At 45.3% G+C, this 18,132-nt stretch overlaps 1 protein-coding gene across 22 annotated transcripts in view; it reads left to right on the top strand.

Moving 5' to 3' along the window:
• The first annotated feature begins 6,875 nt into the window (after nucleotides 1–6,875).
• Nucleotides 6,876–18,132, top strand: part of DNM1 (dynamin 1) — a 56,221-nt gene continuing 44,964 nt past the window's right edge. For 16 of the 22 annotated variants that reach the window (XR_011849782.1, XM_072124560.1, XM_072124558.1 and 13 more), the window contains exon 1: nucleotides 6,877–7,226. Coding sequence is in view for 21 of the 22 variants with exons in the window: in XM_072124560.1 (XP_071980661.1) it covers nucleotides 7,066–7,226 (161 nt within the window). In the remaining variant the exon portion in view is untranslated. Of the gene's footprint in view, nucleotides 7,227–18,132 lie in introns of all 22 variants that reach the window. The other 6 variants (XM_072124559.1, XM_072124556.1, XM_072124571.1 and 3 more) reach the window with 1 other exon arrangement.

Raw genomic sequence — 18,132 nt, 5'->3', positions numbered from 1 at the left:
GGGTAACAGGATACAATGTCTCTTTACCTGGAAAGGAAAAGGCATAAAAGTGCAAGCATAATGTCCGTACCTAAAAGGAAGGCATTAAGTGCAAGACAATAGCAATGAAATAGCAACTTTTCCCTGGTAGTATCTGGCAAAAGTCTCACAGAAGGTCTCTAAAAGCAAAGTCCATCTTCTGGGTACAGCCCTTGATGTGGGGAAAAGTGCAATACAGATGTAAGGGTCTCCTCTAGGTGTAGAGGGACAGAGTCCTTTGGTAGGAATCTCTGCTGTGGCAGAGGAAGGGGTGCTATCATAGCACATGACAGTGGGCACTTCAAGGAAAGTCTCTTGACTGAGATAAATAAGGGTGAGAGTCCCAGGAAAGTCTCTGGCTCTATAGGGATAGGGGCAGAAATAAATATTTACAATGGACACAGTACCTGGAGAGGGCTACAGCCCTTCAGGGGTTAGTCAGAGGCATCGCTGGGTTCAGCAGGGACAGGATCCAAAGTCAGCAGAGAATCCTGTGCATCCTCAGCGGTGGTAGGAGCCGGCTGGGGACACCCGGTGGCAGTAGCAGGTACTGTAGGTTCAACAGCATCCTCCGGACATTCAGGGGGAGGAGCACTGTCAGAGGGGGCTCAACAGTGCCAAGGACCACGGAGGGGTCCAGAAATAGATAAATAGGAACCTGCGGCAGCGCCGCGGCTCCCTCCAGCTCCGATTCTTCTAGGGCCGGGTCGTCACCCCACTGGTAACCGGCAGGTGGAGATGAGGGTCTAGTTGGAGCCTCCGGATAAGGCTCACCAACCGGGATATCCTCTCCCACGGAAGAACTGCGGGATCTGGCAATGCTCCCTGCAGGGGAGACGGTGGGGGTGGCGCCCTGGATCATGCCCGGCCCATGAATAGCAATGGGGCCTGTACTCATGATCACCGTGGATGGAGCATTCACGTGGGTCACCGCCCGGGGACTCGCAGCCGAGGAAGAAGAGGTATTCGGAGACTCCGGCCACTCGTCGTCCTCATACAGCTCATCGCACGATGGGTAGCGGTCCTCATCGGAGTCTGGGATCCGGATGACGCCAGCTGCCCACGGCCCTCGAGGTCCCTCCTGCAGGAAAAATTCGATGCACTCCCCCGGTCTCAGATTGTGGAGTCGCTCCGGCAAGTCAGGCCTTTTGACGGACCGGCGTGGAATAAATACCTCCCGTCCGGTATAGTCCTGAGTGGCAAAGCCATAGCCACGCTGCCGGTCGAAGTACCGGACCATGCCGGTGGTGCGGTTCTGCTTCACCCAGGCTCCCGCTGTAAACCGGCCGGCCATGTAGCGCTGGGCCTCCTTCTCCCGGCGTTGCTGTTCCGAGACAGCGTCTCGGAGTTGCCGGCGGAGGGCCTCACCTCAGCCTCGAGGCTGCGGAGGTGCCGGTGCTGGGGTAGGTCGCTCCGGTGTAGGCTCGGGTCTCGTAGGTTGCCGGAACTGGAGCAGGAGCAGCCGGAGGGTCAGGAACCACCACAGCAGGGCTGGCAGGCTGGTCGGCAGGAGCAGTAGGCCTCGGTGCAGGTTGCACGGCAGCAGTAGGCCCAGGCGCTGGCTCTACAGGAATAGGGGCCTCCCCACGTGGCGCCTCCACGTGGGCCCGCAGCACCAGCATGGTAGCCGGGAGAGGCACTAGGAACCACCCGGGTGGTACTTGGCGCTCCGTCACCGTCTGGAAGTACGTCCTGGTGACGAAGGCTCGGGTCAGTCCACGATGCAGCCGGTGACCAGCGAAGGGCCTCCGGACCGGCTGAGCAGAGACCACGACCATGGTCTCCAGAACCTCCAAGAACTCCGGTTGTTCCACTGAAGGGAATGGCTGAGGACCCCACATGGTGTTGACCTCACTGTACAAGATCCACACGAGTTCAGGCGTTTCGTTGAGGCGGGCAGGAAGTCCGCTTTGTGCCAGAGGGAGGAGTCCAAGTCTTTCCCGCCAAGAGCTGTGGCGGGCTCTATTTTTTCCTGCGCCACAGGAGGCGGGGTTCGCGCCATTCGCGCGTGGGTGGAGCTTGGTGTGTCATCTGGATTTCCCGCCAGTGAAGGTTTTGGCGGGCTGGAATTACTTGCTGCGCCACAGCCTCTGAGGTAAAATCTTCAGGCGCGGCAGCGCCGGATTTAGCAGAGCTCACAAAGTTCTTTGCAGGGTTTAACCTCTTGAGTGCTGGAGCGGTGCTCGACAGCACGTGGCAGCAGTAATACAGTTCAATGCAGAAACACACAATCACTTGGGGCCTAAACCCGAATGGCAGCAGGGTTAGGCAGCACAGTCTTTTCAATAAAGGATAGTCTTTAGTGCCAGAATAAGGCACAGAAGTATAAATCCTGTTCGTGACGCCACTTGCAACATCCCCCACTGGGGCCTTTTTCTCGGGGCCTGGAGTCATCCGGGGCCCGCAGTACCTGAGTGGCTGGCGGTTGCGGCCTAGGCACGCTAGTGTCACGGTGCTTGGTATGGGGAACCGGAGGGCTGTCCTACAGCCTGGCAGGTCTCCAGTAGGGTGGTGTTGGCAAGAAATGATGAGGGAGAGGCTGCTATAGCGGTTCTCCCTGGGGCAACCCTTTTGTGTCTAGAGTATGAGTCTCTGTGTGGTGGACAGGGTGCCTGTGATGATGGCAGCTGTAGTAGCAGGGACCAGACGGAGGCAGAGGTTGAACAAAACCAACTTACAGTTCTTTATTGGAACCCACAGGAACCGCAGCAACGTGCCTTTAACAGAGTAGTGGAGTGCTGAGATGCAGTTGGAGGGAGCCACAGGAGGTAGAGCGCCAGCCTGGATGCAGAGGGCAGGCTGGGAGGTAGCTGTGTCCTAATAGGATGCTTCAGCTTGTCCTGGAGTGCTTCAGGTATCACCCTTGAAGGTAGGATGATACCCCTTTCCTCACTAACTCTTAGCTATTAGCTCCACTCTTCAGGCAGGGGCTAGGCTCTTCCTGCTCTGGTCTGGTATGCTAGCTGTCTAGAGTTTAGACTGGAGTTACTCCAGTCTGCTTCTGCAGACCCCTAAGTCTGGCTAGAACTGGTCTCTTCTCCCTCCAGGGAGAGACTGCTCTCTTCTGGAAGGTTCCTGACAGGGTCTTGTAACTCCCCTGGTCAGGTGGTGGCTGCTCCTCCAATTACATCTCAGCTTACAGAGAATAGAGTGTAATACATGTGATTGGATGACACATCTTACATCACATAAAACAGTTAACTCCTGCCTTGCCAGGCAGGATCTACTACTGCAGTGTTCCCCTGTGTCCTATAAGGACTATGTAGTGTGATGTAGTGACATGCTGTGGGACGTATTCGCAAACACTCCTCCGCCTTGCATCGGCGAGGGTGTTGCATGTACTTAGAGCAGGAACAGATGTACATGGATTTCATGGGGGAAGGGCCTTCTCGATATAAAATTTGGTTGGTGGTTTTGGAGGCCATGACCCTCCTAAATGGCTTTGGCCCTGGGCTACTGGCAGGCTCGGACTGGGCCACCGGTAGGTCCCCACATGTGATGACTCTGTTCCGGTGCAGCAGGTCGGAAGGTGCGATATGATGATGTCATTATCTGCCCACTAGTTGTGCATAGGAGCAGAGAAAGAAGTGGAAAGGAGATGCTGGGAACATGGAAAAGTGAGTAATATTATATATTTAGGGGGGGACGGAAGGGGAGGGGGCAACAAGATAGGGGTCACAGTAAAAGGAGGATCTACCAGGGGGCCCACACTAAGAGGGGGGAGGTGAGGGGGGCCAAAAAGTTAGGGGGTCACATTAAGAGGGGGAGATACCAGGTGGTCCACAATAAGTGGGGGAAGATGAGGGGGGCACAAAATAAGAGAAGGAGATTCCAAGGGACCCACAAAGTTGGAGGTGAGGGGCCACAAATGAGAGGGGCAACAAGATAGATGGATTCCAAATGAGAAATGAGGGAAAGAAACTGGGGGGGGGGATAATAAGAGGGGGAAGATGAAAGACCACAATACCACGAGCTTGGCCACAATAAGAGGGGGTAATAAAAAGGGTAAATGGGAGGGGCCACACTAAGAGGGGGAGATGAGGGAGTCACAATATGAGGGAGAAATGATGGAGTCACAATATGAGGAGGAGATGAGAGGCCATAATATATGGGGAAGATGCGAGGGGCCACAATATGAGGGGGAGATGAGAGAAGCCACAATATGAGTGGAAGATTAGGGGGCAACAATATGAGAAGGGAATGGGGGGTGTCCACAATATAAGGGGGAGATGAGAGACCAGAATATGAGGAAGGATAGGAGGGCCACGATATGAGGGGCAGGTTAAGGGGTCACAATATGAAGAAGAATGAGGGGGTCCACAATTTGAGGGGGAAATGAGGAGGTGCTATATGAAGAATAGATGAGGGTGCCACAATTTTAGGGGGCACAATATGAGCGGGAGATGAGGGCCACAACATGAGGGGGAGATTAGGGGGCCACAATATGAGAAGCCATAATATGAGGGGGAAATGGAGGAGTCATCAATTGCTTTAAATAAGAGGGCCTGCTTTATGTTGGACCTTAATGTTGCATTCACAAGATACGTCTGAATTGCGTTTTGTGGATGCGGTCACATGTGGTGTGATGTGATGCGTTTTTATATGTTACCATGCGTTTGGCTGGTTTGAAAGGAATTTTCTTCCATGCAGGAAGTGTAAGCAGCTGTGAAAATGTTAATAGAGCTGCTTACACTTCCAGCAATGATTAAAAAGCTTTTAAACCAGCCAAACGCATGGTAACATGTAAAAACGTGTGACTGCAACCCGACACACGTATCAGGTGCATCCTGAATATCTCCTCCCTGTACATAGATGTGTTTAGACCTAGATGCTTGTGTTCGGTAAGTAGCTACATGTTTCGCCATGTTAAAAAAACGCTTGTTGCCAGACATAACCGTTTAGGTCTAGACACATCTGTGTCCAGAGAGAAGATATTCCGGATGTGCTTGATGTGTGTTTCAAAACGCAGTTCATTCGCATTTTATGAACCTGGCGGTATGCGGTGTCCACACTATAGGGCACATTTACTAAGGGCTTTGTGACGCACTTTAGTCAGACTGTGCACGTTCTTCATGGACTGCACAGGTATAAGGAGGGTGTGCGCTGCGATTGTGGCGCACAAGACCCTTTTGTGGCGCGTCTGTGCTTGCTTCCATGTGACACAAATTAGGGGGTGTGCCATCGGACAGTCCAACTGATTCGGACTGAGCGCCGTATTTGACTTTGAAATTGTGTTGCACTCCCTGGGGGGGATTTACTAATTCTGGCGCAAGCACGACTGACTGCATCCGAGATCAGTCTTCGGAAAGCAAAGCCCGATGTATTAAAGTGGCGCAAAAATGCCAACATCAATGAGATGGACACATCAATGCCGACATCAATCTTACATGGACTGCGCCTTAATTTTGCTCTCTGACCATTTTTTTCCTGGTCTATTGTGTGCCAAAAATTGTGACTAAAAATGCTGACAAAATACCCCTAAATAATGTGGAAAAGTTAGGCCACGCCCACTTGCACACAAAAAAAAGACAGAGGCGCAAACTCATTATAAATGATCCGCAACAATTCTGTGCCCAAAAAAACAAAAGATCACGGCATTTTTTAAGCGACATGTAAAAGATGCACCACAAAAAAGATGGTGAACTCTGTTAGACCAGTGCGGGGAAGCGACAGATTCATGATTTCTGATCTTAGCGAATCGCCGCACGCAGCATCATATGTGTCTGTGTCTGCATTCCATTTTGAAAAACATTGCAGATACAATGGAAAAACCGAAACTCAAAACACATCTGCGATTTTACCATTATTAGTAATGATGCGTCTGCAAAGCATTTAAAAAAGAAATGCAAACACAATGAAGGTTATTTATGACACGTATGATAGCCCCACTGACTCTCTGGTGCAGCCGGATATATCAGGGGGCTCCGGTCTCTTAATGTATCCTGCGGGTGGCTGTGCAGCGTCTTTTTCAATGCCAGGTCCTACAAGGTGTAGAAATAAATGCTGCGGTGACTCCTCAAGCTTGAGAAATCGGTGGCAGCAGAGAGTGCGCCGGCGTGAGAACAAGAACACCAGCACAGGGACCCCCTGGCGTGGAGGTGGCAGAAAAGGGAACATAATCACAAGTGCGATAATTGTAGGGCATCTGCGCCCAATAACATACTATTATATTTATATAAGGCACTTTATAATGGATATACATATTGAACTGTGCCCCATCATTTAGGTAGTGTTATTCATTGGGTATGTGAGGGCTATTTTGATACATGCAGGGGCTACAGAGTGTTCAGTTTTTAGGATTATGTGGGTGGGTATAAAAGCTGCCTGAATGGGGCACCAATATTACTAATGGCAGCCATGTGAATGCCAAGCAGATTTTAGCAGGATCTCAGTGCAGTTACTCAGAAACATACTACTGATGCTTGTATATACCACTCTGCTCCCATTGCCAGAATTAGGACTACCAATAAGGTGCCAATGCAGAGGTGGAGGAGGCTGACCTGCACATATATTATAAGGTTATGGTGTAGCTGAGCTATAAAACCCATATCAACTATAGGAGCATTGCCTTATATAGGATTCACTAGTGCGTGTATAGCTCATCAAAGATTCCATTCAGCACTGTATTAAAGCTGCTTTCATTTGCACAACTGAAATATTAAAAAAATGTAAAATCGTGTAATAAAATCCAATAAATATTTAATTTTAAAAAAATCTCCTGTATACAAGCAGCCAAAGGCCTTGATCGCGCGCGCCCTCTAGTGGCTGAAGACGGTCATCGCGGTTTAAATCCCCTGGATGCGCCTGAGCTGGCAGCGAGCCGCGCGCGCCCTCTAGTGGCGGAAGATGGTCACTGCCTTGTAAATCCCCTAGGATCTGCTCGCTAGATGCGCCTGAGCTGGCAGTCTGGAGGAGCAGAGGAGGAGAAGCAGGACCGTGTAGATCAGAGGGGTCCTGCACATCCCCCCTCCCACAGTCACAGGGGACAAGGTGTGAGAGGCTTGTACAGACAACATCGTACAAGGTGACACAGCAACAGCCTTCAAGATGGGCAACCGAGGGATGGAAGAGCTGATTCCGCTGGTCAACCGGCTGCAAGACGCCTTCTCAGCCATCGGGCAGAATGCGAACCTAGATCTGCCGCAGATCGCTGTAGTCGGAGGTCAGAGTGCTGGAAAGAGCTCTGTCCTGGAGAATTTTGTAGGCAGGTAAGACAATGGAAGCTGATGTCTGTCCTCCATTCATTGCAGGCTGGATTAGAGGAGCCACAAAGCAGATTTACAGCCCTAGAGGTACCATAGTGCAGCCATCATTATCACTGCCAGGAATAATGGAGCAGAATATGACACCTATGGGTGCAGTCACCTTCAGCCTTAGGCAGCGATGGAGCCCTATGACCTATCCATTCATAGTTGTATTATTATATACATGTTCCAGGATTGTATCCATACTTAGCTGTATACAAGGTCCAGGATTATATCCATACACAGTTGTATACATGGTCAATGATTGTATCCATACATAGCTGTATGCATAGCCTTATACAAGGTCCAGGATTGTATCCATACGTAGCTGTATACAGGATCAAGGATTGTATCTAGACACAGCTGTATACATGGTCCAGGATTGTATCTATACATAGCTGTATTATCATATATGTGCATTTCAAGGATTGTGTCCCGCTTCGTCGCTTTTATAGCTGGGATTTGTATTTTCCTGGTTGTATTATAAAATATGTCTGATGTAAAGGGTTAATGTGAAGGAGGGGGGGGGGAGAGGAAAATGGAGGAGGTGCTGAGGAATACAGTACAGTATGTCACTGCAATGGAGGAAAAGGGAGGGGGCTGACAAAACCAATGTCATCTGTTTACAGTCACAGGGAGAGCTTTTCTTATGCATCGAGTGATGATACATGTATGATCTAATGTCCCCCATATATGATAATAACTATACATCATATAATATCCTTTGTGTATGATGAGACATAATGATATAATGTCCACCATGTATGTTGATACCTATATACCATAATGTCCTTTGTGTATGATGTTACATATATACTATACGATGCCCTAAATGTATGAAAATACATCTATATCATATAGTGTCCTCCATATATGATTCAGATTTATTGTTTAATGTCCTTCAGGTATGATGAGATCTAAATGATATAATGTCATCATATATATGCCCTCCATGTGTGATGATACCTGGATACCATATAATGCCCTCCATGTATGATGATACATATGTATCTTATCCTCATGTATCATGATATATGCACCCTGCAATACTCTACACATACATATATGATATGTATGATGATGTGTGATGATGCTTATATCCATCTTATGACACTTTGCAGTAAAATATGAATAGTGCTCATAGTTTTGTACATGAGCAGTATCTGCAATGTACCATCACAAAGAATAACATTCAATGAGAATCATATAACATGTCCAATCCATAGGCGCCATAGATGTCCATAGTATGGGCTTGGAATGATGAGAGCATCCTCTGCGGTCAAGGTGACACCACTATGCAGCCTCCATCATTGTAACACCAGTGCAGTGATGTCAGGATGGTGGAGGGTGACGATATATTCACCCACCATCTATATAGTCATCATGAAGCAGGATGTTGTGTAGGATCTGTGGGGAGACTCTGTGCAGACCATGCAGTACAAACACAACTGTGCACACATCCACACCGACACAAAGGCACGACACAGCTCTTGCGTTTATACCTGTGCGTGTCGCTTTACTGCTCTCTTCTTGTCAACATGGCTGTCAGGGCCTTAGCAGAGCATTGATGGGTTAAGTGGGATTATACTCAGGGAAGGTACAGGCTCCAGGGAGATGACAGCCTGGTGCTAGGAACATATGGTGCCTGCTACATATTCCCCTGTCACCAAGTGTGTGGGAATATGTGTAAGATGTGTGGACTACAAGCCACATGTATGTGTGATAACATGGGATACGTCTATTACAAATACATTATCTATCTATCTATCTATCTATCTATATCTATCTATCCATCTATGTCATATCCATCTATGTCATATCCAGCTATGTCATATCCATCTATGTCATATGTATCTATCTATCTATCTATCTATCTATCTATCTATCTATCTCATATCTATCTATCTCATATCTATCTATCTCATATCCATCTATCTATCTCATATCCATCTATCTATCTCATAGCCATCCATCTATCTCATATCCATCCATCTATCTCATATTCATCCATCTATCTCATATCCATCTATCTCTTATCTCATATCTATCTATCTTCTATTTATCTCATATCTATCTATCTATCTATCTATCTATCTATCTATCTATCTATCTCATATCTATCTATATATCTATCTCATATCTATCTATATATCTATCTATCTATCTATCTATCTATCTATCTATCTATCTATCTATCTATCTCATATCTATCTATCTATCTATCTCATATCTATCTCATATCTATCTATCTATCTATCTATCTATCTATCTATCTATCTATCTATCTCATATCTATCTATCTATCTATCTATCTATCTATCTATCTCATATCTATCTATCTATCTATCTATCTCATATCTATCTATCTATCTATCTATCTATCCATCTATCTATCTCATATCTATCTATCTATCTATCTATCTATCTATCTATCTATCTATCTACCTATCTATCTAAAATGGAAAAAGTTCAAGTCCGCACAGTAAAGTGACTCCTGAGAAGGAGGGGTGCAATGCCTCCAAGGATTTCGGCTTGATCCTGGTTTGTATTCAACGAATGGAAAAGGCAGGCAGCACTCCAAGGTTCATATCAAACGTGAGTGATTTTTATTGAAACACCCCCAGACGAAGGCTCAATAGAGCCGAAACGCGCGTCGGGGAAGGTGCCATCCCGGACTGTGGAGTGCGTTATCTACCTACCAGGGTAAGACATTTACAATAGTATAACTTTATGTTAGGTGTTTAATTTACTGAATATGGACTTTCCTTTGATGTGACTCTTTTTTGAATGTTCACCAACATTTAAGTTTGTCTACCCCCATTGATATATATATCCACTGGCCTCCATGCATTGTCCGGTGATGTCCCCTATAGTCCTCCTCTTTCATCATCTGATGTTTTAACAAGTTTTAAAATGTACTGTACGCAATAAAGGTCCTTATATTTCTTCATATCCTTTTTAGTCTGCCTTTTTCTTCATCCTGGTAAGGGATTCCTCCCCTCCAGGACAATAGGATTTATGTTTAGTATGTGCAGCAACATCTGTTGGTGCAACACTTAGGGATCCACACTGGTGTATAATTACTCAATGATCCCATCTTCTTTGTTTCAAATATAGTGTTTTTTATTGAAACGGGTAGCGACGTTTCGGTGTTGGACACCTTTTTCAGGTTTGACCACGTTTGATCTGAAACTTGGAGTGCTGCCTGCCTTTTCCATTCGTTGACTATCTATCTATCTATCTATCTATCTATCTATCTATCTATTATCTATCTCATATCTATCTATCTATCTATCTATTTATCTACAACAAAAATTCACTTATTTATCCCAAAGTGCAAACATGGCAATTTAAGAAGTAACTTATTTCTCCCTGCTTTGTCACAGCTTTCCATCGTATTGGCGTCCTGAGGACACCAATACAGTAGAAAAAAGGAAGAGAAATTTGTAATTTTCCCTCCAGGGAGTATTACAGAATCCAGAGTAGGAGCTTCAATGATAATCCAGCTCTGTCCATACCTTCTCCCTCCTCCTGTAGTGTCAGGCAGCCAAAGATGTGTCAGTTTAATACAGTCCACAAGAAATGAAGAAGCGGAGTGGCACTCACCGGTAGTGCAAACAGTCTTCTTTATTCATGCGTTCATACAGTAAGCACACAAAGGGGCACGCAGTGCCGCCAAGCCGACAGGCCGTTTCGCGCCAGCCGGCGCTTTCTCAAGGCAGTGACGACGCATGCGCGCACCTCACCGGATATAAGGGGGAGGAGGCGCACACGCGTCGTCACAGTGACAATAAACAATCTGATAAAACATACCTAACTAACAGTAAAGTCCTTAACTGAAACAATAGATCCGTGCAACTCTAACGGTGGGCAGAAAATAGCTGCCCAGATAGATGGAAGTTAGGTAAGACAGCAGGGTATAGTGACATGTAAGTAAATAAGTGGAAAATCAATATGTAGACCGTGCTACCTGTTAAAAACACAACAGCAAAACATATACTCTTCAAATGTTGTGTAGAGGCTTAAAGGGGTTCTCAGGAGGTGGAAAAACATGGCTGCAGTCTTCCAAAAACAGCACCACACCTGACCATGGTTCCTGCCAGTACTGCAGCTCAGCTGTATAGAAATGAATGGAGCTTAGTTGCAATATCACACACTACCCATGGTCAGGTGAGGCGCTGTTTTTGGAAGACTGCAGCCATGTTTTTCCACCTCCAGAGAACCCCTTTAAAGAAAGACTATCATGTCGTTCCGATCATTAAGTCCCAATGCACCCATGGCTCCAAATTTCATAATACACCTACTTTCACGGCGTAAGAGGTTGAGGGAACGGTCCCCACCTTCAGGACCACATTCTACCCTCTCTATACCCACGAACCCATTGTGTTGTTGTCTAACATGCTCAATCAGGCGAGGTCAGCCATTCCCTGTGATTATGGACATCTTGTGTTCTCTAAATCTAATGAAAAGGCTTCTGATCGTTTTGCCAATGTAGTACCTTTGGCATGGACAAAAGACTACATATACTACAAAAGTAGATCTGCAAGAAATGAAGGTATTTACCCTTTGGGTGACGCCTCCAAAAGTGATATGCTTAGCTTGGCTATTAAAGCTACAATGGCGACAGGACTTAAAATTGCCCTTGGGAATCCCTCTCTGTAGCCAATCATCACGAGGGGAAGAGTACCTGCTCCGGACTAAGTTGTCTCGTAAGGTGGCACATTTTCTGAAGGCTACGATGGGTCAATGGATAGTGAGTTCTGCCAACTGGGGGTCTTGCTTAAGTATATGCCAGTGTTTGTTAATGGCAGCTTTTATAGCGGACTTGCACGGGCCATAATCAAAGGTGAAGACAAAGCGTCTATCACCGCTCTTCCCTTCTTGCTGCCGTGAACCCTTCTTAGTTTTAAGGAGATTTCCGCGGGGTACTTTTTCGGCCCTGCACCAGGCCCTTTCAATCAAGGGGGCAGGATATCCTCGCTCCAAGAGCCTGGATTTTAGCTCCTCTGCTTGCATGTGAAAAATGGTATCCTCGCTATTAAGTCTCCTAAGACGCAGAAATTGGCTATAGGGCAGACCTTCCTTGGTGTGTTGCTGATGGTGACTAGTGAAGTGGAGAAGTGAGTTAGTGGCCGTGGGTTTCCTATAGCCCGAGGTACAGAGTGTGCCATTCACCTCTTTGACCTTAACATCCAGGAAGTATAACTTAGTTCCACCAAAGACTGCAGTAAATTTCATGTTCATCTGGTTAACCCGGTTAAGGTACTCTACAAAGTCCATAAAAGACTGCTCATCACCCTCCCATACAATAAAAATATCATCTATATATCTGTGGAATGCCTTCAACCTAGTGTCTCTATTTAACGTGTTTTTAACAGGTAGCACGGTCTACATATTGATTTTCCACTTATTTACTTACACGTCACTATACCCTGCTGTCTTACCTAACTTCCGTCTATCTGGGCAGCTATTTTCTGCCCAGCGTTAGAGTTGCACGGATCTATTGTTCCGGTTAAGGACTTTACTGTTAGCATGGTATGTTTTATCAGATTGTTTATTGTCACTATGACGACGCGTGTGCGCCTCCTCCCCCTTATATCCGGTGAGGTGCACGCATGCGTCGTCACTGCCTTGAGAAAGCGCCGTCTGGCGCGAAACGGCCCGTTGGCTTAGCGGCACTGCGTGCTTCTTTGTGTGCTTACTGTATGAACGCATGAATAAAGAAGACTGTTTACACCACCGGCGAGTGCCACTCCGCTTCTTCATTTCTTGTGGACTGTACTTGTTAATTCTGGGAGTCCGAGCACAACCTCAGTGTGACAGCGCAGATCTCCGCACCTACCCATCCACTACTCCTGCCTGTGCCGTGCCGCTTGATAACTACGCTGGCTGTGCCCGTGTTGCATCCACCTCTACAATTGAGATCAGTTTAATATAGCACTGAAATGTGGCTTGTCCTGGACTACCTCGGCTACTGCCTTAGGAGGCCTCAAGTCCAGGGGTGTAACTACAGTGGTGGCAGCCACATGGGGCCCACAGTGTCAAGAATAGAGGATGTGCACCACTATATATATGTTGTACATCTGTATATGGCACTGTATGTGTGTATATGTGATGTGTATGTGTGTAAGAATGTATAAATGTGTGTGCATGAACTGTATGTTTATGTATATAGGTATATAAATGTGTGTGTAGATATGTGAGTGTAATATGCAAAATTTAAAATGCGAAGGGGCCCCATTCAGAAGTCTGATATGGGGCCCTGTCTATCCTAGTTACACCCTTGTTCAAGTCCTGTCTGGTGAACTCAGCGAAGGCCTGAGTACCATCAGAAAGGGCTCCCTTGGCACCCGTGCCATACTTTCGACACCACTGCATTAGGCCATACACCTGTACTAAGGATTTATTTAAATGACTGGACAAGCTGATGCCAGAAGTCAGCCTTGCGCTCCCCCATTCTGCTTATTGTGGCTGTAATACTGTGACATTTATGCCCTATTTTGTGGACAAAGGATAAATGTCCATTACAGGAAAACCACTTTCAGAGACCAATTCGAGAGGTTTTCTCCTCAAAGTCCTCTGTTGACACTGACTAGAAAAATGTGGATTTTTTTAATACTTTTATGTAAACCAGGCCTTACACTGTCTTTGTTGTCTGTAGCGACCAATCAGATCTGAGCTGTTATTTTATCAGAGTCAGTCAGGGAATGAAACAAGAGCTGTGATTGGTTGCTATGGGCAAAGACAGTTCTCTGATAAATGAGGCCTACTAGTTACCTTCAAAGCCTGTACATCAATAAAGAGTTCAAAGGTCGGTGACCAAGGTCAGCCATATTTATTGACCTCAATCAAAAGTGACATTTCAAGGTTTCTTCTTTACTACAACAAAGCCTGTAAGCCAATGGGATGGGGGATTTCCCAAATTGCAATCAGCAGACTATGCTGAATCCAGTAGCATCCAGTATATGTAATAAATGAAATATTCTGTACACATTAACCCCACATACAACAGATTGGACTATATACAACATATGTTATAAGCAGCACAACCCTTATGCCATAGGAGGTTGCCTAATTGTGTCCTATTGATTATCTTCAGTAAAGGATATTCCATTACAATGGTTTGTAGTGATGGGTCAATGGGAAATTTACATCTGTATGGCCACAGCTAAAATAAATCAGGGGCCTGAAGGTGTAAAGGTCCCAAGAAAAACAATACCCATTATCATTGATCAATCAATTGTCAATGTGCTCGGTCAATACTGCATATTAGTTGGACACTATTGGGTGCTATTGTTTGGAGTGTATATGATATTAATAAATTGGCACTATTTAGCAGTATAAACATAAAGCTATTTAGCGATATATGTTCATTTGCATATGAATTTGGAGGTCATTTCTTTTTTTAATGGTAAATGGGTGAGATTTCACCTAAAAACTACCTGAGAGCACTAGTAGTTTAATGGGGTAAAATCTGGTGACAATGTCCCTTTAATAATCAGAAGTGAGAGGGAGAACTATTAATCATGTTGCCCAAGACCCCACTTCCTATAAAATTACCCTGCGTGTTGGCAATACTCTTCAATTTATTTCTGGTCAAAAGGAAAAACCAGAATGTATAGGTGAACATCCACCATATTAAACAGCTGATACCAGCGAATAATAGCGTAAGACCTTCAATCTTACTACAACCATGAATATACGGTTTGATCGAAACTTTTCCCTGTATGCAGTAATATCATGATGACTTGTTCCTTAAACGGAATCTGTCACCAGATTTTACCCCATTTTATTGGAAATCTCACCTATTAGCCTTTAAAAATCTCCTCCAAGTTGCCTTTTGCGCATTGTTGTTATTTTGAAAAATCAAAAATGAAATCTTTAATAAAAAAAAATCTCCTCCAAAGTCATCTGAAAATGGGCAGAAATGAGTCAAGTTAAGAGGCTCCAGAGGGAGTGTCAGTTCAGATGCCTCTATCTTCGATTCAATAGCCCCTAGAGCAGTGGTGGCGAACCTATGGCACGGGTGCCAGAGGCGGCACTTGGGGCTCTTTCTGTGGGCACCCGGGCCATCGCCCCAGCACACCAGACATGACTCAAAGAATTTTCCTGTAGTTCCAAGCAACTTGAAAGATGCTGCTTTCAGTCATATTTTAAAGTGACTTACTTGGCTACTTGGGACTGTAGGAAGAGGGAGAATGTGTAGACGGGCCGAATTATCTCCAAAGGACCTCCTGCTGGTCCCATGATTATCTGTGTACAGAGGGACAGTAGAAAGAAGCTACAATGATGCAAATTTTCCCTCCTTCTGTGTTGGTGTCCTCAGGAGGACAGTAAGATTGAACGTTGTTGAAGAAGAGGGAGCAATAACAGATTAGAATCTCATCTTTTAGATTGCATCATGAGGCTTGTGGTTCTGTGATCTGCATAAATGGAGATAGAACAGAAGATAGGGGCATCTGATTGAAACTCCCCCTGCGGCCTCTAAACTTGACTCATCTCAGGTAAAATATTACTCATCCTCACATAACTCCCCTCACATAAAAGAGGGGATTCTAGAAAGGGCATGAACTTGCATGAGGGAACTATTATTTTAATGGGGTAAAATTTGGTGACATAGATTCCTGAAATAAACAAAGAAATTATGTCAGAGTTGTTGGAGTCGCACCAGTCTCCCCATCCATAAGCAATAAAGAAACAGTTGTATATCTTACACCAGAGCTACCTGATGCCCCTCCATTTGCACAAAATGGGGAGATTACTGTCTCTGCAATGTTTCAGATGCTCTAACACGTCAGCAGACTTCTGGCATTTGATGCGGTCGTGCCATTATATCTCTTCGTTCTGGGCTTCAGATTTGGCCGTTCTCTCTAATTTATTATCACGCCCACTACCTACTACCCCACTGATGTGTGGTATACTAGACGAAGAAGCTACCATGAGTAAATATTCATTAGGGAAGCTTTGTCTATGGCCAGGAAGTCCATTGCTTTGGGGACTTGTGCTGCTCACAATGGAAACGGATGGTCAACCAAATTATTGCGTAAGATAGTATACAAAAATAGGGGACGCCCAGACAAATTTAATAAAGTTTGGGGTAAATAAAGCTAATTTCCTCCTAAATGCAACAAAATCTTAGATAATAATAACATTTGGAATTGAGCTCCTGAGTCTCGTTCCTGTCCTCTCCCCCCAAGAACAAAACTCCCTACCGCTCCGAGACTACACTTCTCTACTTTGTTGTCTAAGTGGCCATGTTTGTTTAATCTTTTGTCACAATAGCAATTGATTTTATATACTGTAATTGAGATATTGTAACATTTTAAACAGACAATGTATAACACTCAAGAGATTATGTTCTAACAATACTTATATGTTTACAAAATGCATTGTACAGTCATATACATATGTAACAGATTAAAACAAAATTGTGACAGGTTCTCTTTAAGCTCAAAAACCTGATGTGAAGTTTCCAGGGCTCTCCAGCTTCTCAACACTAACTTAATATAAGGCAGGTCAATAAATCCATATATCTTAAGCCGCAGTGTCAGTGTACTGTACATAACCTATATAGTAAGGTCTAGTAATATAAAGTACTTATCTTTAGCAATGTGTATAAACTATGCAGCAAAGTCAGGCAATGTACAGTATATAACCTATGCAGTAGTGTAAATGTATATGACTTATATAGCACTTTAATGGTATATGCAGCAGTATTTAACTATATATGTACAACCTATGCAGCATAGAAGCAACAATGTATATAACCTCTGCAGCTCGGCCCAGCAATGTATAGAACCTCCGCAGCAGAGTGTAGTAATGTATATAATCTATGCAGCATGCTCTAACAATGTATAAGCTCTGCGGCAGCTTCCCGTAATCTGTATCCAGTGCAGCAACGTCTAGAAACGCCTCCATCTGCTTTTCATTGAGGACTATAAGCATTAGGAATTCCTGACAATGTTACTTCTCAGGGTGGGTGGCCAGATGTGCGCGTCCCCTAACAGATGTCATTCCAACAGTGCAGAATGATGATGTCACAAAGGCCGGGTCTGTGTAGGATTTCGGGTCTTTGCCTAGGCAGAGTTTGCTAAATTCAATAACTCAAAAACTTAGGCTGTGTTCATACAGTGCAGTATGATGCAGATTTAGCGTTTTCTTTAGTTGGAGTTTGTCCTACACAGAGGAATAAGATCCACTACTGATCTTCCTAAGGGACATGCACACTCGGACACCCAAGCCTTTGGTTTGATCTATAGGCAGGGCCGATTCTAGCCTTATTGCTGCCTGAGGCGATATGCTCTGTCGGGAAGAGGACATGTCCAAACTGCGCCCATAAAAAACAAAGCTCACAAAGCCATCCTGTAATTAAAATGTGCCCTCATAGACAGAACCCACTTTAATTATATATAGTATACTATAACAGCCTCCCCATAAATGCCCCCTTTTAAGATCTGACCCCCATATACAATTGCCCTTCAGTTAAGCTACATATACAATACAGTAAAATCCACCCTCCCCCACCATAAAAAGCCTCCTCCACCCTTACTTAAAGAGAACCCGTCATGCAAAATAACCCCCCTAAACTAAATATATTTTCATAAACTGCCATTAGAGAGCATTGCCTCTATCCCTTCATTGTCCCTCTACATGCCTGTATACCTAAGCAATGAGGTCCTAAAGCTGTATGCAAATGACCTGTGAAATGTCCAATGAAGCATTAGCATATTCAAGCTGTCCACCTTATTCATGAGTGGGAGGCACAGCCACACCCCCAGTGCATGACTGACAGCCTGTATAATGATGTGAGGCTGTATAATGATGTGCTGCCTGGTGCTGGTGGCCACGCCCCCTGCAGCCTGTGTGTGCA

Source organism: Engystomops pustulosus, chromosome 9 (assembly GCF_040894005.1).
Source record: "Engystomops pustulosus chromosome 9, aEngPut4.maternal, whole genome shotgun sequence".
Lineage (NCBI taxonomy): Eukaryota > Metazoa > Chordata > Amphibia > Anura > Leptodactylidae > Engystomops > Engystomops pustulosus.
The sequence above is the reverse complement of the archived record's forward strand: the minus strand, read 5'-3'. Positions and strand labels throughout refer to the sequence as shown.